A 26,715-nucleotide genomic window follows, 5' to 3' on the forward strand; every position below is an offset into this window, starting at 1 on the left:
GTATCTCTGGTTCTAGAGCAGGCTGTCCTCTCTCAGTATCTCTGGCTCGAGGGCAGGCTGTCCTCTCTCAGTATCTCTGGTTCTAGAGCAGGCTTTCCTCTCTCAGTATCTCTGGCTCGAGGGCAGGCTGTCCTCTCTCAGTATCTCTGGCTCGAGGGCAGGCTGTCCTCTCTCAGTATCTCTGGTTCTAGAGCAGGCTGTCCTCTCTCGGTATCTCTGGCTCGAGGGCAGGCTTTCCTCTCTCAGTATCTCTGGCTCGAGGGCAGGCTGTCCTCTCTCAGTATCTCTGGTTCTAGAGCAGGCTGTCCTCTCTCGGTATCTCTGGCTCGAGGGCAGGCTTTCCTCTCTCGGTATCTCTGGCTCGAAGGCAGGCTTTCCTCTCTCAGTATCTCTGGCTCGAGGGCAGGCTGTCCTCTCTCAGTATCTCTGGTTCTAGAGCAGGCTGTCCTCTCTCGGTATCTCTGGCTTGAGGGCAGGCTGTCCTCTCTCGGTAACTCTGGTTCTAGAGCAGGCTGTCCTCTCTCGGTATCTGTGGTTGTAGAGCAGGCTGTCCTCTCTCGGTATCTCTCTGGCTCTAGGGCAGGCTGTCCTCTCGGTATCTCTCTGGTTCTAGGGCAGGCTGTCCTCTCGGTATCTCTTTGGCTCTAGGGCAGGCTGTCCTCTCGGTATCTCTCTGGCTCTAGGGCAGGCTGTCCTCTCTCGGTATCTCTCTGGCTCTAGGGCAGGTGGTCCTCTCTCAGTATCTCTGGCTCGAGGGCAGGCTGTCCTCTCTCGGTATCTCTCTGGCTCTAGGGCAGGCTGTCCTCTCTCAGTATCTCTGGTTCTAGAGCAGGCTGTCCTCTCTCGGTATCTCTGGCTCGAGGGCAGGCTTTCCTCTCTCAGTATCTCTGGCTCGAGGGCAGGCTGTCCTCTCTCAGTATCTCTGGTTCTAGAGCAGGCTGTCCTCTCTCGGTATCTCTGGCTCGAGGGCAGGCTGTCCTCTCTCGGTAACTCTGGTTCTAGAGCAGGCTGTCCTCTCTCGGTATCTGTGGTTGTAGAGCAGGCTGTCCTCTCTCGGTATCTCTCTGGCTCTAGGGCAGGCTGTCCTCTCGGTATCTCTCTGGTTCTAGGGCAGGCTGTCCTCTCGGTATCTCTCTGGCTCTAGGGCAGGCTGTCCTCTCGGTATCTCTCTGGCTCTAGGGCAGGCTGTCCTCTCTCGGTATCTCTCTGGCTCTAGGGCAGGCTGTCCTCTCTCGGTATCTCTGGCTCGAGGGCAGGCTTTCCTCTCTCAGTATCTCTGGCTCGAGGGCAGGCTGTCCTCTCTCAGTATCTCTGGTTCTAGAGCAGGCTGTCCTCTCTCGGTATCTCTGGCTTGAGGGCAGGCTGTCCTCTCTCGGTAACTCTGGTTCTAGAGCAGGCTGTCCTCTCTCGGTATCTGTGGTTGTAGAGCAGGCTGTCCTCTCTCGGTATCTCTCTGGCTCTAGGGCAGGCTGTCCTCTCGGTATCTCTCTGGTTCTAGGGCAGGCTGTCCTCTCGGTATCTCTCTGGCTCTAGGGCAGGCTGTCCTCTCGGTATCTCTCTGGCTCTAGGGCAGGTGGTCCTCTCTCCGTATCTCTCAGGCTCTAGGGCAGGCTGTCTTCCCTCAATATCTCCATTGCTCTAGAGTGGGTTCCGCATCTAGAGACCGTTTCCCTGAGAAGGGGAGGTTTCCATCACACCAAGCAGGGATCATATAAACACAATTCCATGGATTGCTTTGCTGAGGATAGGTACCAGCTGTTAAATCAACAGTCCTCTCAGAGTGCCGTGCAAGGAGGTGGGGAGCTTAATTTCTACCAGTGGTAGTGGAAACCTCACCCACAACATTTAACTGTTATGGGGAATTTACTGACGGTCCTGGATATACTCTGGGGTGGGAGCCAGGGCCAGCATCCACCCTGCCTGCTCTTTCTTCCTTTTGTTGCTGGTAACTCCCCAAACCACACTTGGGGTGAGGGCACATGCACGGGACTCACGTACCAGACGTCATACCATGAGCTTCACACAATCGATGGTTAAGATTCCAACAGATGCTTGATGCCACACTCCTTAACCAAAGCATCGACAGCCTTACAGGAGTTTTTAATCTGCTGGTTGCCGACACCTTCCCCTCCCAAATGCTGGTAGAGGCAGGGAGAAAACACTGCATGGTTTCTTCTTAAAGAATTCGGAGCAGGGCTTTCTGTTAACTCTCCATTGTCACCAGAGCATGAAGGCACTTAACAAAATCCTAAATGCATAATCTGTGTCTAAAACATAATGGGCTCTGATGGGCTACCCCACCAGATTTGCTTGTCTGCTCCTCTTCTCATTCTCTGCTTCCATCCCTTCTCCTTATTCTCTCCTCTACTTCATTGTCGTCTGCTCTTTCTTTCCCTTGACTGCTTATCTTGGAGTCGGCTAGCACAGGGTTTGATGTGGTCTGATGTCTCCTGGTTGAATATCTCGCTAGCATCGGGAGCATGGCCTGATGAAGTAAAGCATATGTACATCCACAACATAATTCAATTTAAACATGTATATCCGCATGCAGCTTCATACACGCCGCATGGTTAGGAAGGTGTACGTGTCCATTGTTTCTTTCTCATAGATCGTTAGAAGTATCTAGTTGTCTTAAACCCTGCGCAGTGTAGAAATTCTGGACTTGTTTAAAGTTTGACAGGCAGAACTCTGTTTCTGGGTGGAGGAGGGCGTTGGGCTGCCATCCTGACATGCTATCATCCACTAAATTTAGTGATCACTGCAGCAGTAGTCTGTTATTGCTAGGAGCCACCAACATGGCAGTTTGTCTAGGTACAAGAAGTGTTTCGTGGATGGTCGCCGTTGATTTGACACCCTTTCTGTAAGTGTAACTCTTTTTGTCTATCAAAATCAAACTCCCAAATTTGTGGTACTGGAAAAACAAAAAACTGATGGCTCCCATACCCTTGGAGCAAACGCAAGGAGATGATGGACGGAGCACTGAAACTTTTCAGACACTCATCCCCAATCACAGAACTGGGTTGAATACATTATCGTTCTTTAGCTCACTTTGACACCTCAGTCCAGACCTAGCTATATGCAAATCAGTCTTGATCCTGTGCCTCATGGGAACAGTCCAGCCCGAACTGACAAGCCAGGTCCTCTCTGGACGGAAACGAGCATCCTGGGACTGGTTTCTGGGTATTACCCATCATCAGCCAGGCTAGCATGAATCCAGTGGCACAGTGCTCCGTCGATCTCCTTGTGTTTGGTTTTGTTCGCCGTAAGTTGACAGGGTATGCCCATACATGGGTCCCCTGCTCACTCTGCCACTGGATTAAAGCTAGCCTGGCGGATGAAGGGTAATACCCAGAAACCGGTCCCAGGATGCTTGTTTCTGGTCCAGGGAGGACCTGGCTTGGCAGTTCGGTCTGCACTGTTCCCATGAGGCACAGGGTCAAGACTGATTGCATTTGTCTGGGTCTAAACTGGGGTGGCATGGTGAGGAAAAGAACAATGGATTTAATTCAGATCTCTTGACTTGGGGGGTGAATGTATGATTTATTAAGCATTCTGTCCATCATTTGTTTGCGTAGCACCCCATACCCTTGGAGGCATGTCCCAAGGCTTGGCGGAGGGTTCATTAATATTTTTTATTTTTTTGTCCATCCCTCACCGCCTGTTTTTACCTGGCAATGACGGACAGATCAAAAATAAGAACGTCCAATCTAAATAGTGCGCAACGTAGTCGGGAGGGGGGCAGGGGTGAGGGGGGGGGGGCTTTCTGTCAAAAGAGCCAGTGGAGTCTTCGTTGACTGAATACCCTGCCAACCTCTTAAGCCGTCTCGGGGGAGAGTTTGAATAACATTATCTGGAGGCGTGGTGGTGACGACGGGCCTGTCTACTGATGATTTATTGTACCTGTGGTTAAAAATGAAAGAAGGCTGCAAACAAAGGTGAGGTAATGACTGCAAACGCCTGAGCCGGCCCAGAGAGTGTATTTTCTCCAGTGATGGGAGAACATCAAGCAGCTACTGTAGCTAATAGTTATAGGTGTGGATAAGTAGAGCAGCAAGTATGAGGTGTCACCAAAGACCAGATGCACTACGTGTAATATGCACTGACTGCCTGGATCAGTTTCCTCCCCACCCTTGGCCCCTCCTCCACAGCTGCTCTAGACAGAGGAGGGGTCCCCTCAAAGAGCGTATCGGGTGAACCGCATTATGGCTTTCCACCTTGGAGCAGGGTAACCTGATTAGGCAAACTTTTATCATTACAGTTTGCATATAAAAATAAATACCCATGCTTTGCGGGTCAACACTTTTTGATAAGATTTTATATCATGAAAACCTTATACCTGAGAAGACATTAAGACAGCTCACCGGGTTAAAGCCTCTGTAGAAGCACAGAATGGAGTGCTTTGTCTTCTGCATTGCCCAAGCAGTACACATATGCCAGCTCTGTCACCCACTAGTGGCGACGACAAACCCTTCAGAGCCACCCTGTATCCGCTCCAGAAATCCCCAAGTCCTTCACGCAGGCCCACTGATGGTGCAAGCAGAGCGGAGTCTAAGATGCCAGCCAGCCAGCAGGGGAAACGAAGGCAGGCACCTCGGTAGACACCTGCATGCGTAGGCAGTCACAAAATGCTGGATGGGAAACCATAACCGAGTGCCAATGGTGAGGCCTCTGAGCAGACCCAGCTGTGGTATGGGAAGTGGCTTCACCAGAATGGACAGAGCTGGCCCATGCCGCACGTGGAGCTGAGCAGGCTTTTTTTTTTTAACTGTTATCATTGTTACAATTACATTTCAAAATATATTTGTGAATCTATCATGGTTGCATAAACCGAATAAAGAATTGTGAACGGAACCATAACAATACGTCATAGTATTGAATGCGTTGAGGTAGAAGATAAACATGAGGTCCTTTCTGGTTTGGAAGCATTGATTGCATTCCATGCAGTGGGTGGTGTGTGCAAGAGCCAGAAATAACATCAGTGCCTTCATTTCAGACCCTTACCTTCTCAGTGGTGTTGTCAAACAGCAGGTATAGCAATATTCTGTAATGTCACACTGCTTGACGGTCGCTGGTAAAGGGATTTTTCGGGATGCTTTTCGCTGTAAGACCCTTATCGACCACCTCTTTGAAAGTAGTAAAGTGTCTGTAGAAACCAGTCCTTCTGAGAAGAATCTGAAACTGTGTTTCCCTGCTGATCTGTTTCTTTCTGCAGGTGTACATCCATAGACTGCCTGCTAGCTCCAAACCCCTCTACCCGCTGTATTCGTAAATCCCTGCATGAAAATGTCTTGCATGATCTCCGTTTCTTTGAAACTATACCCCTGCAACATGTCCATGTATATATTCATTCCATCAACCATTTGATTCGAACTCGCCCACAAATGTAGCTCATTAATGTACCACAAAGTAACTGGAGCAAATGCATGGGATGGTTTCCTTGATGGTGCACATACCAATACCCACTGGACGAAGCACTAACTTTGGGGTTCGGAGTAGCTTGCTACTCATCGTATAGCGTTTCATCGCCTCTCCAGATACTAGGTCCTATAGACATGCAATTTCAATTTGTTAGTACAGTTGAGGACTAACCATTCTTATCCATCATTGCTGACCCATAGCGCATGCTTTAAGATTGGTTTTCTTTTTGTTTTCCCTTTATTTTACATGGTTACAAAAAATAAAAAAATTAAGATTTTTTTTTTGGTTGGCCTTTTGGCGGCATTATTAGTTGTAGCAGTATATACGACGGGACTTCAGACCTGTAGTAATAGTAAGCCTGCTTAAATCTTTGTGTAGTAATTTTTATATTTGTTACTGTTAAGAAATTATTAATAATTAATCTATCATATAATTATACTGATTTTAATTTTGTGTTAAGAATTCGCCTCTTCTCCCTCCCCGGTTCCCTGCCCGTCTCGGTTTGTTTTTTATTTAATTGTGTTTTTGTTTTCTGTTGCTCTTTGGAAAATATGCTGCTGCTGAGACTAAACGGTCTTTCCGCGTGTCTAGGATGTGAGTCAGACCACAGTGCGTCCTTGTGCAACCACAGCCCTTAAGTGGGAGGCGGGAGGTGGGGGGCGGAGTTTGAGGGGGTCCTGACGAATGCACGGCTTTGCGTGTGGTTAAGAGTACAAATCTGCCGGATGCCGACTTTAAAACAATGATCATGGGTGTGTCTTGGCGTCAAGAATTTCCTGGTTGGTGGTCACGTGACTCGGAGCAGGGTGTGGCAGTCTGCGTCACGTCTCAGTTGGGGTCTGCACACCACAAAGAAATGGGGTGACAATACTCTTCAAGACCTAATGAGCGAAACATTAAAATCTTGTCAACAGCTGTCCCACGTTTATCTTTTTTCTATCCTCCTCTTGGGGGTACACAGACGCACAGTTAGGGAAAATGCTAAGTCTATTTCACGCAATAACCACTCCACGCTCTAAGTTAGCGTGAAAGGCCATTTTATTAGGACAGGGTTGACAACCATATTAAAACATAACATCTAACAATCTCCAACCTCAGGTCTTTCATCCATCATCCACTCCCACACTCCAGTTACTCACTCCTGATTCACTCAGCGACCTCTTCCCTTATACCATTCGCTTCCTCACTTCTCTTCCAACCTCCGCCAGCATCTCCAGCCATCGCACTCCTGCATGCTGCACCCCCATCATGCACCTGTATCCCCCTCCCCGGAAGGTTGAGTATGCCAGTCACAGAATCCCCCACCCCTCCCAAGTACTGCCTATAAACCCTACCTTAACAAATCCCCCCCCCCCCAACACCCTGTCCTCACTATCGCCCGAACACCCAGGGGAAGACTGGTATGCCGACCTCACTTCCCCCGGCGGCCGCATTTTGCAAAGGTCTACTGAAAACAATGGTTGCACAGATTTTCAGGTTGTCTTCTCGAAATTAAAATCGTCACTTTTGTGGTATTGTCACGGCGTGGACGCCATCATTGTGGGTCTACATGAGCTATAGGTTGCAGAAAACAATTTTTTCTTCCGAGATAAGATTGTGCCTGCTAAAGCTTTGCAGGGATACTCTTGGAGAGACCAGAGACGCGTTCTGCATACCGACTACTTCTTGCCTGGGTTCAAGAGTGACAATTATGCTGATTTGCATGGAAATGAATAAAAATGCAGAAAGAAACGGTACAGGCGAACGAAAAAAGGAATGCTGCAACATGTCTCGTTGTTGGCAGTCCTGTAGCTGGCAATTGCGCTACCAGTAAGCATATCTGCCTCTAGGCGCTGAGTTTCAGATGAGGGAGTAGCCAGAAAACTAAAATGCCTCCCACTTCGAACCAAAGCTCGGATGGAACCAAGAAAGCAAAGCAAGTGAGTGTGATGCTCTCTATAAGACTTCCCTTGTCTCAACAACCCTAACATCTGTCCGTGCTTCTTTTCACCCTTCCATCCCAGTGGCGGCTCTGCCACAAAGGCGTAGGAGTGCATTTTTTGCAGTGGAAAATGGGAAAATAAAATGTTAACACTACGTTATTCTATTTTCCCTTTGTAATGCAGCTTTGCGGGGGCGGGGAGGGGCTTGGCTGTCGTCACAGCCAGCAAGATGAGAGAGAGGGCGGGCACTTAAGTGAGCATGACTCTTTGGTTGGCTCTTGGGCCGGCCAAACAGTCCTCCGCACTTTGCATGTTCCTCACCAGGCTGCATTACGCAGTCTGGTGAGGAACATGGACAGGCTCCCATTCCCTGTCTGAGTGCCGATCCGCGGCATTCAGACCAATCACAATGCTGCATTGCAGCATTGGCTTAGGGCAGGTAGCATGTACTTCCTGTTTCAGAGGACAATGGGATGCGAGGCAGTGGTAAACAGCAAAGTAAGTTTATTTTACATGTCAATCACCCCCGCTCCACCTGTGTTACTGTGGCAGATGCCACTGTTCCATCCACCACCTGATATCCACTGATTCACCTTTACATCCTGCCACCCATTCATTCGTTCATTCAGTCTTTCACCATACCATTCACCCCTCAATTTACCCTTCCATCCTTTTGGCCATCTTTTTATCCATCCTTTCACCCATTCACTCACCCATGTATCCTTTCTTTCAACAACGCATTCTTTCACCAAACCATTTATCCCTTAATCCATCCACCTTTTCACTCGTCCTTTCCTTCATCCAAGCATCCTTTCACCTGTCTACCCCTGCATACTTTCACCCATACTTTCACTCACCCCTTAACTCATCCACCTTTCACTCATTCTTTCATCCACCCATGCATCCTTTCACCCATCTACCCTTTCACCCATTCTTACCCATCAACCTTTTCTTTCACACATCTACCCTTTATTAACCTATCTTTTCGCTCACCTATGTACCCTTTCACCCATCCATTTCACTCATTTACCCTTTCACCTTCACACACATTCTTTTATCCACCCTTTCCTCCCCCTCAAATCCTTTCACCCACACATCCTTTCATCCACTACAGTCTCATCAATCCTTTCACCTACATATAAATCCTTTTACCTATCCATCTTTTCACCCATCCTTTCACTCACTATACGTCCTTTCACCTGTCCACTCTTACCCCATGGTTTGACCTGCACATTCATCCTTTTACCCACCCACACATCCTTTCACCCACCAGTTTCATCCATCCTTTCACCCACCAGTTTCATCCATCCTTTCACCCACCCACAGATCCTTTCATCCACCCCTTCCCATGCAGCCTTTCACTCCTCCTTCCTTTTAACCTTCCATCCTTCTTGCCGATCAATCCACCTTTCTTTGGTTGATTAGAAGCTTTTGTCTGCTGAGATTCAGACCGAAGAGACCCATAAAAAGCCTACGCCCCGCTGTAGCTGGTAAAGTGGGAGGTTCACGACGCCCCTGGTTTCTGATATGAGGTGCCAGGAAAGGGCTATAGTAGACCAAGGTAGTGAACAAAGTAGCTGTGGTTAGGATATGCTGGGAGTACGTGGGGGTGTCTGGAAGCAACAGTTGTGGGTGTAAAAGCCTGGAGGTGGAGTGAGGTATATCACTGCAGGGAGGAAGCATAGGTCACTCAGGAGTCTGAAGGCGCTTTGCCAAGTGGTGGCCCATCATGACAGAGTATCTTCCCTCTGTCGCGAAAGGTCACTACAGTAATCCTATGATTAACTTTGTGAAAATGGCACTCTTCCAAGGTTGCAATTAAGTGTAAAATAATGTCAAGTTTCAGAGACTCTGCAACTCTCCATTCCAGTGGATCCATCCTATCCTGCCATGATCCTGCCCCGTTCTGAGTCGGTCTCTCTTCTCTCTTCCCCCCCCCCCCTCCTTCCTGTCCAACTATCCCTGGGACCTTCAACCTCCTTACCCCATGTTGGTTTTTCCTCATTCCCTGCACTCCATCACTGATTTCCCCTCTTTGACCTGCTCCCGCCATGTTATTAATTCCTCCCCACCCCCCTTAATTGATCTCCACTTCAGTGTCTACTCTTGTAACTCCTCTTTAAGTTGCCACCTAACTCCCTTTGTCCCCTAGGTTGCCCATTCCATTCCATCGTCATGAACACGGTTTCATGTATTGCTCTTTTCTTCTTTAATCTGTCGAACCAATTGGACCACACCCAGAGGTAATGATTGGTAGGTGAAAAGTTTCGGACTGATTGTGACGACCTGGAGGGAACTGCCCTCACCATCTCTTTACATCCGTATTTGTCCCCACCCTTCAACATGTCTGTCTCCAATGGCCATATTGCCCCTCATGATGGTATCAAACCCCCTCTCCCCTGCTGATTCTCAGTGTTTTACCCCCAAACCTCCCATCTGTCTTTTATCCACCCATTTACCTGTCCATCGCATATCTGCCTCCGTCCCACCTCCTCTCTGCCAAAGAAAATTCCCATCACACACTTGATTACTTTGGTGTCCCACCACCTTTTTTCTGCTGCTACTGGTTCTGATGTTCCCCACATCTCGTCATAGTGTGCCTCTGTCCAACTTCACAGTGCTGTGTCCTGTGTCCTTCAAGCATGAAGAAGGAATAGGAAGGGTTTTAATAGGATGATCCCAATTGGAGGTCTCATGATAAGAACTTTCAACTTTAGGTGCTCACTGGAAATTTTGAAAGTGGTTGCTTAAAAGATTAATGAAGCGGACTCTGGTTTCTATAAAACCCGAGTAGTTGAACGGTAGATATCCGTTTTTTTAATCGAGCATTTTACCAACAAAATTTCTGTGCCGTATAATGCGCTATGGTCCATGTTCTCAAAGGTGAAAACTGTATATTATGGTACTGGAGTCCACATGAAATAGTAGAGTGGAACTGATGCATTCGTCTGGGAGATCTTGTGCTTCAGCTAACCATTTTCTATCCCACCCTTCTCTTCATCCATGCTTGACTTCTCTTTTGAGGACTTAACCTGGGATCTCTTCTTCTTCCTTGCTCCTGCAGACTCCATGATGTTTGACCCATGCGTCCATCAGCCCGGACTTCATGTCTTCAGAGTGGAGAAGATGAAGCTGGTCTTGGTGCCGAAGGAGCAGCTCGGCACCTTCTACTCTGGAGACTCCTACCTGCTGCTCAACAATGTGGCAAATGGTGGCTCCAACCTCCACTTCTGGATCGGTAAGTTCCCAGTAGAGGAAGTGAATGTTGAGGCAAGGACGTCTGGAGCGCTGAAGGCCGATAACCTGAAGAAGCGCGGGAAGGTCTCATGAGGCCGGGACTGAAGCTTTCCACAGCAGGGCACATACTTACTTAATGCTGGGACAGACCTGTTGGCTCTATAGGCCTCAAAGGGGAACAGTTATGTTGGGTAACCCATGGCAATTATAGTATTTAAAGGAAAATGATACTTAGAAGTACCAATCAGTTTGAAGGTCGCAGTGCTGTAGATTCACATGCTGTGCATATTTCTGCCATCTAATGTTGGGCTCAGAACTTTACAAGTTGCTATTAATAGAGTATTGCTTTGAGATGACTCATGGTAGCTTCGGTGAAACCCATAATGCACCAGGACATAGACCACATCATTGATCATATTTTTTTCTCAAAGGCTAACCCCCAGATTCATCAAGAACACATTTTGCTATTCCTTAATAGTGAAAAATACCGATTCGCTATTAAGGAATAGCAAAATGCTATGCATCAAATCACTAAAGAAATAGCGATTTCTAATAATTCCTTAATTGCGACTCGCAAATTGCGAGTCGCAATAAATGAATATCTCCCCTTCATTCCTATGGGCCTAGAGGCACATAGGAATGAATGGGAAGACCACCTCAATTTGCTAATCACAATTAGCGATTCGCAAATTGAGATTGCGATTTCAAGGGTGCAGGGATGTCCAAAGGACACCCTGTTGCACCCCTGAAATTGATGTGTGCACATATGTTGTGCACACACATGCCCTTAGGGAATGTGTGTGCGCAACATAAAAACTTTGAAAAATGCACTTTAGTGCATTTTAAAGTTTTTGCAAATTACCATGAAGTTGTACTTCATGGTAATTTGCGTGCCCTAATAGCGAATTAGCTATTTTTTTCACTTTCATGCATTGCATTTAAGGAATCTCAATTTGAGATTCCTTAAATGCAAAGAATCGCAATTTAGCGAATTCTTAATTAGCGATTTTTGCATTTGGGATGATGCATCCCAAATGCAATAATACCGCTCGCAAAGGGCCAGATTCTCAGAATCTGGCCCTTTGCGAGCGGATTTTTGTTTGATGAATCTGGCCCTAAGTATACAACTGTACTTGGGAAGCATTATACATTATTTATGATGTCTGTGTAATGCACAGAAAGCATGCATGCAGGTTTTGTTTATAATATATTAGTAGGCTTTGCTCAGTGCTTCCTTCTGAGAAGGTGGATAAGGAGCGTGTGGATTTACAGGACGGAGAGCGATTGTTGCAGGTAAATAATAATTTTAATTTACAGCATGTGTAATTCATTCTAGTGATGTTTGCTGGACAGGTGATGCCTGATTTCTGTGAATGCCCACAAAGTAGTGTTTAGTTCACGTGTGAATGGAACTCTACATAGCAGCTTTGCAAATGTCTGCTAGTGGAATAATACCCAAGAAAGCCATTGTGGAGCCTTTCTTGTACATGGAGTGTTCCTGCTTTTTGTAGTGTTTTTTTACTTTGTGATTCTAACGCTGAATGCATCTTACAATCGATCTAGCTGAACCTGCCTTTGAGATGTAGGTTGCCAAAAAGTGGCTGTGCAAAAGCAATACATATATATTTTATTTAATAAACTTGGTGCCTAATACATGACCACCTTCCTGATATGTAATGTGTGCAAAATGTGGTCTGGTAGCAGATGAGGCTGTAGGCAAAAGTAATGTGTTCAAGGAGCTGATTAGCATGACAAGCTGAAACAATCTGTGTAAAGGGTTCATTAAATGGCAAAGCATAACGCTCCCCAACTCTTCTAAGAGTGTAAATGGCTACACAAAATGCTACTTTCAAAGATGGAAATTGTAGCAAACATTAATGTAGTGGCTCGAAATGCCCACACATGACCTAAACGAGCACAGTGTTAAAGTCCATGAAAGAACAAGGGTTAGTCTAGGAGTAATGACCTTCTCGGGCCTTACATGAACTGAATATAACAAATAGTCTGCTGTTCTCTATTTTGTAGGTAGACAGCAATTCATGCTAAGTGAACTACTGTTTGTGTCGGCTAATATCATTTTTATTTTTAATGTAGGTGTCGAAAGTAAAACTCACACAGTACTGTAGATGTTACAGCCCTGGAGATTTAGCTCCTCCACAGCCGTAAGTCTACGGGTGATAAAGAAATGGGACTCTACTCCTTTGTGCCTCCTGTAAACAGGATGGTCCTCCCCTCCCCTCCCATCAATGAACTCCAAAATCTCGGGTTCCACTCCAGACTGGTACTCGCTAGGGTCCTGGCACTCTATTTCGGAATAGTGCTTCCGCCTCCTTTCTGGATGGTGCCGGGTTGTGCTCTTTGACTAAGATGCTTTCCAGAAACCGTCTTGCTATGGTCATTCAGGGAGCAGGCAGTTCAGACCTCTTGTTAGCTTGGCCAGGGAACTTGCTGTTGCAAGAGTAACAAAAATGTCAAAGGAGTATTGCACATGCCCTCCTCCACCCAACGAGGCCTTCCTGGATGTTCAGCTGAGCACTCCAAGCAGACCCGAACCCGTTGGCAGAGAAGAACCCGAGATTGGATCTGTGCCTTGGTGCATTGTGGGGTGTAGGAAAGGTACCACCAGCACCTTGCAAATGAGATTTCATTTTAGAAGAAAAACAACTTGTCAGTCCGAGCATAACACCACCTGGCTGGAGTGTACACAATATATTTTTACATTCATAATTGCAAGGTGATCTGATATACATTCATTATTTCATGAGCTAGTATTTGGTGAATCTGCATTAAAATAAGATTAATTCATACACAGTATGTTCCATTAAGGAAACGTGGACTCTCTGGTCTAGAGTTTTATCATGCGGCCACTAAAATGTTACCTCATCAGACGCGAGGAATGCCATGTATTCTTATGTCCGCCATACTCTTTCGGCTGATCTCTTGTCACACTAAAATCTAATCCTTTCTTTATTCTTTACTTTTGGTGCTTCTCTACTGCTCTTCCCCTTCTCCTCCCTATTTGTGGTCTTCTGCCCATGTCTCTATCGGTAAGTCACTAACCCTGGCACTTGTCCAAGCGTGCCCAAGGTTACTTGTATGAAGTCTTTAGCTTCCCTGCAAAGATTGTCCTGATCATGCTGTTGTGAGCACTTCACCCTAGCTAGCATGAAGGCCCTGGTCACTATCACCCAGCCTGACCAGAGTCTCTTCAGCCCACTGTTGATGCCCACGCTGCTGCCTTTCATTGATTCTCATGGATTTCCTGTCTGGTCTGACTCAGAACATGTGTATTTCCTGGCAGATGCCAACGAATTATTTTGCCAACTTTAGGGAATGCTAATCCATTAGTCTCAGGAAAACCTCTCTTCGCCCCTCCTTTAGGAAAAAAAATAAAAAATACTACTTATGGATAGTGCACGTTAGCCTTTTTCGTTCTCTTAATCTTTTGTAATAAGTTTTTATTTTTATATTGCTTGATCACTACACTGTTCGAAGTCGCTTCCCTAGCACCACATAACCCTGGAGGAGTTTGTGCATGCTAAAGCGTGCCTAATCTAATCTTTCCAGTACTTTTTTAAAATACCTTGCGGTGAGCTCTTGGCTCAGGCTTTTGGGGCTCGTCTGCCCTGCAGCAAAGTGCACCAGTGAAACCGGTTCTTCTGGCTGGTGGTTGGGCGCAGTGGAACCAGCCAGAGGTGGCACACAGTGTCTGGCTCTCTCGTAAACAATGGGAGGCTTCACTGCAGCCTCTGCCTCTCTTCCTCTTAGAAAGCGACTAGAGTCTGTATAGCGCCTGCCACCCCTGGGGCTGCAGCCACACCTCTGCCACGCCCTGCGCCTCTGGCCACAGGTGACTCACCCGGGGTTGGGCGGGCTGGCTGGCTGGCTGGGTGTGCGGAACACCCGTCTCACTCACAGACAAGAAATAGAGCTAACACTGACCCAGGCGGAAGCAGGTTTCCATATGAGAGCTCATTTTGTGGCTTTACCATGATTGTGCTTCACTTGATCCCTGGCTCCTCCAAGTCTAAGCCCATGGGTGGGGTTGGTCACCCTTGCATGTTCTCGTCTCACCTGATCTGAAAAAAATCTAATATAGTACTCTTTGAAGCCGGAAGAAGGAAAGGGAAGGGTGGATAACCAATGGCTCAGGCGCAAACATTTGCAATGTAAGGGCACTGGAGCAGTTTCTCGATTGTGGGATGCAGGTACATTTTATCCCTTGGTACCCTGCTTTGGATGTTGTGTAGCTCCGGTCCATTGTGAGTAGCTGCTCTGTCCCGGGGGACTGGTGTGCCCATGCTGCAGGGCCACCTGTTTGAATGTGGTGGTTTCACTGTAGCATGCAGCCTGAGCCTTGATGCGGAGTTATCGTTATGTACCTGCCTGTACTCGATAGAGGTGAACCGAGTTTGTTCGCAGTCCAGCTTCAGTCTGGTCAGCCGATGCCATCAGTTAAGGCCGTCCTCTTCCGGTAGTAGGGTCTGTAGGGAGTTGCAGTCACTAGGGACCTTGCAGCCAGGCCTGAAGCATACCCGCGTGATGATTCCACATCTGTAGTGCTGGGGCTTGCAGCAACAGGTGAGTTCCCTCTAGCACCTGGATGAGACTATGATCTCAAAAGGGGCCTTGATTTCTGCGGGAGGTATCGGTGATGTTAGTGAGCTGGGTCCAGCATTGCGATCTCAGCTGCGTGGTGTACACCGTGAAGGCGGAGGGCCGCTGCGTCCAACAGAAATGGGTGGGAGGAGTCTATGGCTGGTTCTAGATAAGCGAATGAAATTACCTCCCTTGGCAGGTAATAGTAGAAAGGGAGGTATCCATCTTGCGTTCATCAGAGGAGTTTTCTTCAAATTGCAATTGTCTCATAAGTCTGACATGTCTGCGGGTCACCGTCCGCCTGCCTTAAAATCCACACAGGATGCAAATCGCTTGCTGGGGATTGAAAACCTAGACTATGAACTAGGCTTCTGGTGACCATGATGTGTTTCTTCTTTCAGTGCGAGATTGAAATATGCCAAGTGGCACCACAGGATACTCCACTGGTGGGTACCGTGGGTGCAGAGCATAGCATCTGGTACCTATTGTCCATAGTCGACTAGTAGTATTGGGATTTACTTTGTCTTGCGTGACCTGAACTACAAACCGGAAATGAATTGACGGTCAATGGAAAAAATATAAGCAAAGGTCTTCCCTGCATGTTGGGTTCATATAGATACACAAGGCGGACAGATTCCCCCATCATAGGCCTAGTGAGATATGCATGGCTTAAAACCAGCACAGCCGGTGATGGCTCATTGGGATGTCCAAGTTTGTGCGACCTAACAGTTATTCAGTATCTACATTCTTGCAAAGGGAAATCCCTGAAATCCATGCACCGCCTGGCGGATTGAACCCGGCGCAGCCTCTTGCGTTGACCTCTGCTCTGCTCACTGTCCCTACGCCTGCGCTACCACAGGGGTCGCCATCAGCAGGCTGCGAATCAACACCAATTCCTTATTATGTCCTCCTCCTGTCTTTGTTTGTAAATTTCCACAGAATGAGTGGACACCCGTGCCTCTACAATACAGCTATGCAGTGTGATACAAGAGGGATAATGCATGTGCCAGACTGCAGGGCCAAACCTCTGATCTGTGAGTCCCAGGGGTAGCAATTGTAAGCTAAGGAGACCCCCGCCCACCCCACCCACCCCTATATAATGTCTAATGAAACAAAAATAATGACTGTGGAAAACACTGCTCTGAAGGAAAAACACTACAGGAAGAGGGCTGATAAATTAAATATATGGTATGTTTGCCTGAGTGTGAAATTCTGATGTCTGAGGAAACATCAGGGGAAAAAAATCTACAGTACTAGAAGAATGGAGGGTGAAAACCGCACATCAATGTGAAGTAATGCAGGGCAAGGTGTGGAGACCTAGTAGAATGTGGCAAGAAGCCCAGATCTGCTCGAGAAACCCGTCACTAAAGTCCAGCAGCAAAACCACAACACCGCAGGGTGTGGTAAACACACAAGGATACGTGGGAGGGTAAGGCGGGATATTATGACACTAAGCGTTATGTAATGTGTGGAGTTGTGCAACGTGCCGAGCGGGATTAGCAAAACCAGAATATGGCATCAGAGAGTGATGGGCAGCTGCGTCCTATGAGCACACATGCCGCATGAAGGTTGCATACTCTGCATAGCCATGGCCTGCATGCTCATACAGACTCTGGCTTCTAAGCAGAAGTGGGCTGGTTTAGTACTTTTAACTTCTATGAAAAGTACAGACCAAGGCAGAGGGAATGAAAGAGTTTGTGAAGCTTAGCCCTGGCTGCCCCCAATCATGGCTGCTTTCTTTCCCTTCTGCCATGCTAGGTAAGAACACCTCTGTGGATGAACAGGGGGCCAGTGCCATGTTCTGCACCCAGCTGGACACCTACCTGAATGGACACCCTGTGCAGTACCGCGAGGCCCAGGGCAACGAGTCTGAGAAGTTCATGAGCTATTTCCCCAATGGCATCAAGTACCAGGTATGGGAGTTACGGGGTTCGCGTGGTGCTCCGATATGGGGCATAAACATAATTGCAGGGATTATGTACATTGTGATCTTGGGGTACCCAGTTGAGCCCTGGGGTCTTTAGTACTGTGATGCAGTGGACGTCAGATCACATAGGCCCCCGACACTAGAGGTGGTCAACTAGCAGTCTTGGGGGGGGGGGGGGGGGGGGGAAATCATGTAGTATTATGACCATGATGGATCCAGTGGGAATCACAGATCACACAGCCCGGCGACCAAACTATCATATTTGGTTTCACAGGAAGGAGGTGTTGCTTCTGGACTCCACAAAGTCCACACTGATGTGTCCCAGATCAAGAAACTCTACGTGGTTAAAGGGAAGAAGAATATCCGAGCGACTGAAGTGGCTCTCAGCTGGGCGAGCTTCAACAAGGGAGACTGCTTCATCCTGGACCTCGGCGAGGTTAGTTTTTGTATGTGATCATTTGCCGCAGAGCCTGTGTGTATGTGTCTGTCCTATATTTGCCTGTTTGTAACCTCTGCGAAGGATTTAGCCTACCGGGGACCATTCCCATGGCCCCATACCTGTAAAAGTAGCCTTCGGGCTGCCTATCTGGGAATATACACACTGTGCTCACCAGTCCACTTATGGCTAGCTCATTGGGAGTGGGCAGTCCGGAAACTGCATAAGAGGCCCTAGCAGTGCAAATTTAGGAGGAGGGTCTTCACTTGTCTTGTTGAAGTCAAGGAACCCATAGATAATTAATTACAAATGTGTATCGCTAGGATATAGTGAGTAAAAAATGGCAAGCTTATTTTCTGAAAATGGATAATAAACTGAACACCAATGTAATGCCTAATTTTCTCAAAATAACCCAAAAAAGTGCATAATTGTTTAGATGTACCCTGTCTGGGATGTGTGTAGCCCTCGTTTTATCTGCAGCTAACCCAATAGTTGGGTCACTCTTTGCCCTTTCACTCAACACCTCACTCTCCTATCTAGCTAGCTGCTAAAACACTAGCAACCTTGCATGTGTCAAACTAGCTCACGAATGACCTGGTTTATCAGATTTTTCACAAGAATGAATCGTGAGAATTACAGACTTATGATACACAATGAAAGCGATGAGAATTCTGTTTCTCACTGTGGCCTACACATATTGCTATGCAAAGGCATTACAAATTGTAAAATACAGATATTATGATAGCATAATAAATTGTTGTAAGCTCTAATATAATGAAATATTGCAAGCCCCGTATTATGATACCAAAGGGAAAGATGTAATTGTAAAGCAACCTCAGAACTGGTGGAAAGTGGGGCTGGGGTTGGTGTGTTTCTGTATCTCGCGTGTATGTCGCTCTCCAAGACTCTATTCGACTAACTATCTTGTAGGTCGTGCGCCTGTCTGATTCTATCAAATAATGCTTGCACAGAAGCACATATCCAAAATTATTTGTGCCTGTGTTAATCAAGAATCTGTGGCGTCGATCCTTTTCATTTCAAATTCTGTGTGCCCCCATGTGCATGGGTCTATCGGAGATTGGTTCTGTTTATCCTTATCAATCCCAGAGTCGGTACACATGAATCTACCTGGTTTGTCCATTTACCAGACTATTTGGGTATGAAATTGTAATACACGGGAGCCTGCAATCCCTGTCTAAAAGCCCATTTGAAATATCCTCCTCAGTCGCGTTTTTGTGACTTCTCTTTAATAACGAAATGACACAGCTGCTCAGCTGTAGTAAGTTTTTATAGCGTTTGTCGGGTTGTCCTTATTCCTCCAGCCAGAGCCAGCAATCCATTTAAAGGGCAGGTCATGGATAATAAGTACAACTACTGTTTAAACCAAGCAATGAAGAGAGCATTTTCGAATCTGACTTGCATGTAACCGATTCTAATACTTTTTTCTTCTAATATATTTTTGCAACAAATTAGGAACTACTTTTTGGTGTATTTAATTTCACACTAGAATCCGTTTTTGAGCTACGTCTATAACTGTATTACTACATTCATATGAAGGAGTAAAACACCAAGGATGTGAGTGAATCGTGGAAAGGGTGATAGTGTGCCCGTGTATTATATGGAATAAAATACCCTCTGCTGTGTTTTTCAAGAAAATTGCAAGTGACCTAGGTTTATCCATGTCCTAATAAAGCTACTCTGCCTTTGCTCTTCTATATGGTCACAGGCGATAGCCTGGTACTGTACAGGAGGGTAAACTTAATCTCATATAATGTAGAGCCTAGTGGGCAGTCCTAAATGAGCCCTTGAGCGATCGTTTGTCCCAGACAATCCATTTGTTTGTGTGTGCTAGGGCATGTACCCTAGCGTTGGGGAGTATGTGCACGTGTCTAGCCCAGAAACTGTGTATTCTAACCCGTCTTAAATCCACACTACATATATTTGACAAACCATTCCAGAGGCTCTCTGTAGAGCAGGGGGAAAGGGGTGGGTGTGTGTGTGTGTGTGGGGGGGGGGGGTGGGTGTGTGTGTGTGTGTGTGTGTGTGTGTGTCTCTCTCACAAAGAAATGTGTTGTCCAAGAGTCTGTGCTTCTAAAATATAACTGTGTAAATGGTTTTCAGGGTCTTTTAGCACTGGAGAGAGAAAATAAAATAGAAGATTGCCCAAGAATATCTGCCCAAGGTCACCCAGGTAGTGGACAAGGGTGCAGAGGGAGTCCACACTCATCCAGAACTCACACCTTTGAAGCAAATGAGCCTAGAGAGTATCATCAAGGGCTAACAAGATACATGGACTTTCATTAATACACTTCTAGGAACATAGTGACACACTAGGAGCTCCACATAGTGAACTGAAGCTCAGGAAGTTCCTCACCCACCTTTGCGTTGGAGTTATCCTCTGCAAAATTTCTACAGCCGGGATCGGTGGCGTCTATTATTTTGGTGATGTAATAATAACTTCAAGGTAGTGGTTTGGAGACCAAACAGTTGAGGAAAAACACTACTAAGATTGGCAGGAACCAAGGACACTGTGTTAGACGGTGCTGGCTTAAATAACAAAAGGTTGCAGAAAAAGGCCAATTCACAATACTGGAATTCACTGGGGGCCGTATTATTAAATGGGGCGCTGTTATGTTTTCACCACGGCGCACCTTTAAGCAGGTGCGCTAGGCGCAAACAGGAACGGTGCGCCCTGATACAATCCGTAATACAATGAATCTTGTCCCTAGGGCAGCTGCAAACTCAGTGAAATACAGAGCAGCTGCTTGCACGCCGCTCCGTGTTTCACAGTGCAGGTGGCAGCCGCTTGCTCTTTAACGAGTGGACAGATACCGCTGAAGGCGGGTGCAGCAAGTAACAGGAGAATTGTCTGGGGTGGTGTGGGTGAGTCCATGGGACCCCCTTTGCCACTTACTGAGGACAGCCCTCTGGGGATGGTCTGACTGGGCACCATACCACCTTCATCTGGTGTGCTGTCAATGAACCCCTAAGGGCCTGTTTGTCTCGGTGCCTCTGTCCATCGTAGAGGGCAAACACACAGGCAAAGGGAGTGCCTTGTGCGTGGGACCAAACCCCCATGAACCTAGGGAATACCTCTCCATAGCAATGGTGCTACATGTGTGCCAGCACTATCAGTATTACAGAAAGAGCTATAAAAGTGTGTGCATCGCCTCCGTAATAGCTGTGCACAACGTGGGCATAAACACCTATATTGCCCCTGTGGCACAGTGTGGTAATCCTTTGTTCCTTGTAAAGCCAGGGGCTCTATTATGCAAAGACCGTTGAACAGAAATGCTTTATCAATAATCAATGATCATCTGAATCAATACGAGGCTTCATAGGACCTCAGTAAGTATCCCAAGTTTAAGATGTTTGCCAATCGAGACTGGCCCCGTCGGCCACAGGAGTCCTCCACCTTCCTTGATCTGTGAGATGGGGATAAAGGAATGGGCATCGGGTTATGGGTAATGTGTTTTTGGGGCGTAGAAGTACCCTGGTTGTGATTGCCTCAACTTTATGGGTACACCATATATGGCAGGTTCTGAATATTTGCCAAAATGCTGGTGATTAGCATATTGCCATACTGCAAAATCATGGAGCCTAGTCCAATGTAGTCAGACTGTATCAATGATACAATCTCGACAGAGAACTGTGCCCCAAAAGCTAAATTCCATTTAAAAACCCCAACCGCTTAAACCTTTCCGAATTGTTCTTCCTGTTACAATAGGTGCATTATCCTCATTTGACTCCTTTGCATGTAGCCGGCAGTCATGTTTATGAAAGTTTTTTTTAACCTGATGTGAAATAATACGAACACATGGTTCCTATAGGTTGTAGTCCTAAGAACCTGTGGATTTCAAGTGATGCTTCTAGCACCACATCAAAAGTCTGTGGTGTCTGGGTGGAAAGTCTGAATATTGCAAGTGCTATGCATGGACTGACCGAGGGTTGAGTTCCTCCCTGAATGATGGGCGTCCAAGGAGAAGACCATCAAGTGGAACATCAGAGAGGGTTTGCGTGTTGCGCTGAAGACTTGAACCTTCACCGGATATCCCGCTCCAGGACTCCGCCTTTATTTTCCTTCAAAGACAGGGGGCAGGCGGTCAGTAAGAGTCCATGGCGATGGCTTCAGGTGAAAAGAATGTGAAGTAATGTGGGTTCTGTCGGGTACAGAAGTGAAAAGGGGCTGCTTTTTTTTTTTTAAAGTTTTGGATCTCGTCAGGGGCGGTGGACTTGTTTGAGAACCTGGAGATGTCTAGGGTGTGACTGTGGCCGGTCCCTGCCCTCCTCTTTGTAGTCCTGGTGTTGGGTCTGTAGTTCCTGTCGCTGAGCGGTTAACTGAAGTTTCTGGCTCATGCAGGGTCAGTGCACTCCGCCGCTCGGACCTTTCCACAAAGCGGCCTGGGCTTCTCTCTCATTATTGGAAGTATTTACAAGCATAATAGAATCTGGTCCCTGAAGCAGTCATTACTTTAATACCCATGGATAAAAGATGGTATAAAAAAATGTACAGTCAAAAGGTGATACACTTTTGTTCAAATACTGGGGCAGATGGGCTGTCCAACTAACTGTCCTAAATATATATATATGTCTGTCGAATTTGTCCCTGTCCAATACTGTGTCGAGTTTGTCTCTGTCCAATAACGTGTGTCGAGTTTGTCTCTGTCCAATACTGTGTGTCGAGTTTGTCTCTGTCCAATACCGTGTGTCGAGTTTCTCTGTCCAATACCGTGTGTCGAGTTTCTCTGTCCAATACCGTGTGTCGAGTTTGTCTCTGTCCAATACCGTGTGTCGAGTTTGTCTCTGTCCAATATCGTGTGTCGAGTTTCTCTGTCCAATACCGTGTGTCGAGTTTCTCTGTCCAATACCGTGTGTCGAGTTTGTCTCTGTCCAATACCGTGTGTCGAGTTTGTCTCTGTCCAATACCGTGTGTCGAGTTTGTCTCTGTCCAATACCGTGTGTCGAGTTTCTCTGTCCAATACTGTGTGTGTCTCTGTCTAAGAGTTTGTCTCTGCAAGCCCATCTGTCCCTTTACAGTCTATTTGTGTCCAGTCCGGTCTGGTTTGCTAGCCGTGTCCAGTCTGAATTGCTAGCCAGACCCTCTCAATGTTGTGCTTATCTTGGTCATCCTCTCAGGCATGTATGAGTCTGTGAGGGTTTTCTTGAGGTTGTGTGGGAGTGAGTTTGCTTTTCTGTGACTTTGTATATGTCGCTCCCTTATAAGCCTGTGTGGCTTCATCAGTCTCCTTGCAGATGTGCACTTTATCTCAAACTCCATAGAGCCTGTGTGTGATCTGGTACTCTGCCACGCTCTTGGTCCTGTATGTCACATTACATTTCCAGTTCACCATGAATATCTACCATGAATCTCTACCTTAAAGTAGGCATCTCAGAGACCCTGTCAATTCTCAGACTGTTCTTTTAGGTGACTCGGTTCATATTCACCTTTTCCCAGATTCAGATGCTCACTACGAAAACAGTGCTGCTTGGTCTTGTGTTTTTGGATTCTTGTATGTGCTGTCCAACTTTGCCAAGTCTGTATTTCAAATTCAGCCTCACTGTGTTCATCTGCAAGTGTCTCTACAGTCGGAATCCCCAGTCTTTGTTTATGATTCATTCGATTCTTCATATGTAAATTTAGCTTAGGTGGATATGCAGAATATCTGCCATGGATCCAGCCCCTCCTGGTCCTATGTTAGACACTGCTGACCTTGTTTCCTTGTCTGCTCTTGGTCTCGGGGAGTAATATTCAAATGCATGGAAACCAAAGACTAATTCTCATCCTGATCTATGTTTCAGAAACTCTTTGTCTGGAGCGGTTCACAGTCGAACATCCTAGAGCGCAACAAAGCAAAGGACGTTGCCAACCAGATCCGGGACAATGAGCGGAATTCAAAGGCTCATGTGGAGATCGTGCAGGAAGGGGAGGAGCCTGATGATATGATTAAGGTTAGTAAAAGGAAGATTAGAGGAAAGGATAGCTGAGAAAAGGACAAAGTGGTGCCATGCGTGCAATGGAAAAAAGGGAAGTTGTAGATTTAGGTGGGGAGACAGTGAGTAAACAAACAAGAGATCATTTGGCAATGGAGAAATTAGTGAAAGGCATGCAAATGGAAGACTGAATGCAAAGACTTGTCAGACAAAATGCTGGAAGCATTATGTTGGCCAAGTGTGCGGACAGAGCGGTCTGATGTTTGGTTACAGGTGCACCGGGAGCAACGGTTAGTCCTGTGACTGCTGATAGAGAAGGCAGTAGAGAGGTGACAGCTGCCCATGAGGGAGGGGAGAGACTAAAACAGGAATAGGGCCAGTTAAGTGTCATGTCTGACTTGATGAAGATGCTATCAAAGTGAAATTGGTCATTCTTGGCAGCTGACCTTGGGTATCTTTCTTTGAAGTCTTGATTCAGCAGGTGCAGTCTTTCTTGGTGAAACCTCTTATTCTTTCAAAGTCCATTAGTGTTCTGCGACTGGATGCCAGGTGTGTCTTTTTTGCCAATTTGAGTTTTTGGCTGGGGAGAACTCCCTAACAAGTGAGGGCCCTACTTCTCACAGTTCAACCCTACCCACTCTTACATCACTTCCTGAAGGATCGGCTCAAAACAATGCCACAGTGCATCTCTCTGCCTAAATCCAAGATGTCAGAACCCTTCTTCCCTGAGTCAGAGCTGCGAGTACACCCGTGGTGTCCAGTATAATGAACCACCTCTCAACAAACCAGTTCTGCAACTGTTTTTCCTCCTCTGAAAGCCATGCCAGCCTCTCTACCTATACAAAGGAGAGGGCAAGCTTGAGTGTGGCTTACATTTGCTTATCAGAGACGGGGGCTTGTTTGAAGCTGGGCCATCTGCAGGCACAGCCCTCTTTCCATCCTGTCACTGGGAGGTCCCACCTTCTCCCACTAACATGTCTTTTGATCACTGTTCCTGGGAGCAATTCACACCTCCCGGCAGGATGTCAAAAATTGCTACTAACAATTTGGGGCCAAAAAGTGATAACTTTCTATAGGTCCAGTTATATTAAAAGTTACTTTAAATCCAACTTCCACACTGTCTGGTTTAATTCAAGAATTAATGTAATACCTCGAAGTACTAGATTTGGGGGTCTCAAATAGAAGTGAGCACTAACGGTTGGGCTATTGTAACCCAAGTTAGGCAATTGGACTGCCAGCCTTGCTATTGAAAACGCATGCATTTTCAGGACATAAAAAAAACATAAAATAAACCAGTCCTTCTTTTTATTACATAGTACCATGGGTGATTTATACATATTAAAAAGGATAGTTTGGACTTGGCAAAAGGGTGTATTTTACCATGTTGGGTTTGCAGTTTAAACACTGCAAAACTAGGATGCAGTGGCAGGCCTAGAACCACATTTTCACTTTGTCACTGTAGTGGTGGCACACATATGTGCTGCAGTCCACGAGTGACATTTATACCGTAATTCCTAGGTACACTTTATATCATACTAGGACCAAGTTAGCAGGACCAGTACACTTTTGAGTGGTAAAACCTGCAGCATAGTGCCAGAAAGTTGGGGGTTATCCTGTCAGTTGAGTTTTGACGACCCATGGCTTGCAGCCCGAGCCAGCGGGCAAGTTGAAAGGCAGGTCCCAGAGTATAACAGCCTCAGTTAAACAAGGAAAACTGAATGTCTTTTCCTTCTCCCAATATTTTTCTGTAGAGGCAGAGGGGACAAAGGTGCTGGTTCAAAAGATAGATGAGCTTCAGATGGCGCTTAGCCAGGTACAAGGAGGAGATTCACAGGTTGATTCTGTATGTGGTGCAGTAGAGACCGTGGCTGGTCAGGTACCAGAAGAGAAAGATGCAGTAATTGATTCTGCATGTTGTGAAGTAGACAGTGGTTGGCCAGGGGGAGAGGACAGATGTGGCCCTTGGATAGATAGCATGACCAGGGATGATGAGTTGCTAGACTTGAACAGCAAAAACAATGATTGGCTATGGCAAATGGAGCAAGGTGATGTTGGAAAGGTAGGTGGCTTGGGGCAATGGTTGTTCTGGGTATGGGAGGAACCACAATACTTACTCCAGCAGAGTTCATGCAATGGCTGCATCATCTTTGATAGTTAAATCTAATGGGCCCTATTCACAGAACTAACTGAAGACAAAATCCTAAACTTACTACCATTTTCATATTCACAGAAGGCACTTAATCATTTCGGTATTCACTGAAGTTAGGAGTCCTAACTTTAGGGCTCCTAAGTGCCTTCTCTGAATATCGAAAGTCATAAAATTAGGATTTTTCTCAGTTTAGTAGTAGCAAAGTTGAGAAATCCTCATTTTTTTTTTAGGACTTTCAATATTCACAGAAGGCATTTAGGAGTCCTAAAGTTGGGAGTCCTAACTTTACTGCTACTAAATTGAGGAACAATCCTAGTTTTAGGACTTTCAGTATTCACAGAAGGCATTTAGTAGTCCTTAAGTTAGGACTCCTAAATTCTGTGAATACCAAAATGGTAGTAAGTTTAGGATTTTGTCTTGAGTTAGTTCTGTGAATCAGGCCCAATGTTTTCACTGTTATACTGATAAGTGCGAGTGCTAATTTACATTAAATATCCTTCCAATTAACTTCAGTTCTCTTGGGCTCAGACTTAAAGTGTTCATTTCTTTCCCTCCTCTTAAACAGATCCTGGGTGCAAAACCTGCCCTGAAGGAAGGGAACCCAGAGGAGGACAAACAGGCTGATGAACAGAATGCACATGCTGCTGTGCTGTACAAGGTAAGTCTAGTATGCTTTAAACTGTGTTAACACACTTGGTGAGCAGGTGTAGCATGCATTTAGGCCGCAATAATAAACATGAGGGCCTATTCACAAGCTGCTTTTGTAGTACATTTTGTTCTACCACATACATCTTGCAAAATGCTATTAATAAATGTACATACTTACAGGAGAGGTTTTGTGTCCACCTCCACTGTCTTTTATTTTATGCCTAGATCTCCTGTTGTGCCTAACCTCCTACTGCAGTGTCGCCATAGATCTAAGTATACTTTTTAGTAGTAAATGTGGGAGGGACATAGAGTAGCGGGAGAAAAAAGAAATATTAACTACTAAAACTTACATGATTAGGCGGGAATAAGGAGTGATGTAATAAGTTTAAGGAGGGACGTGCACTCGCCTCAAAGTTACTACAGCAAAAAACTGGTCCCAAACCGTATT

The 26,715-nt window shown here is 46.3% G+C and overlaps 1 protein-coding gene across 1 annotated transcript in view; it reads left to right on the forward strand.

Moving 5' to 3' along the window:
- CAPG (capping actin protein, gelsolin like) overlaps nt 1-26,715 on the forward strand; it is a 54,207-nt gene that overhangs the window by 19,803 nt on the left and 7,689 nt on the right. Inside the window, exons 2-6 of the mRNA XM_078665353.1 lie at nt 10,405-10,578; nt 16,935-17,089; nt 17,378-17,539; nt 23,339-23,488; nt 26,185-26,277. Coding sequence (XP_078521479.1) covers nt 10,410-10,578; nt 16,935-17,089; nt 17,378-17,539; nt 23,339-23,488; nt 26,185-26,277 — 729 coding nt within the window. The 5' untranslated portion in view covers nt 10,405-10,409. The remainder of the gene's footprint in view (nt 1-10,404; nt 10,579-16,934; nt 17,090-17,377; nt 17,540-23,338; nt 23,489-26,184; nt 26,278-26,715) is intronic.

The sequence above is a fragment of the Lissotriton helveticus genome, chromosome 1_1, assembly GCF_964261635.1.
Source record: "Lissotriton helveticus chromosome 1_1, aLisHel1.1, whole genome shotgun sequence".
Taxonomy (NCBI): domain Eukaryota; kingdom Metazoa; phylum Chordata; class Amphibia; order Caudata; family Salamandridae; genus Lissotriton; species Lissotriton helveticus.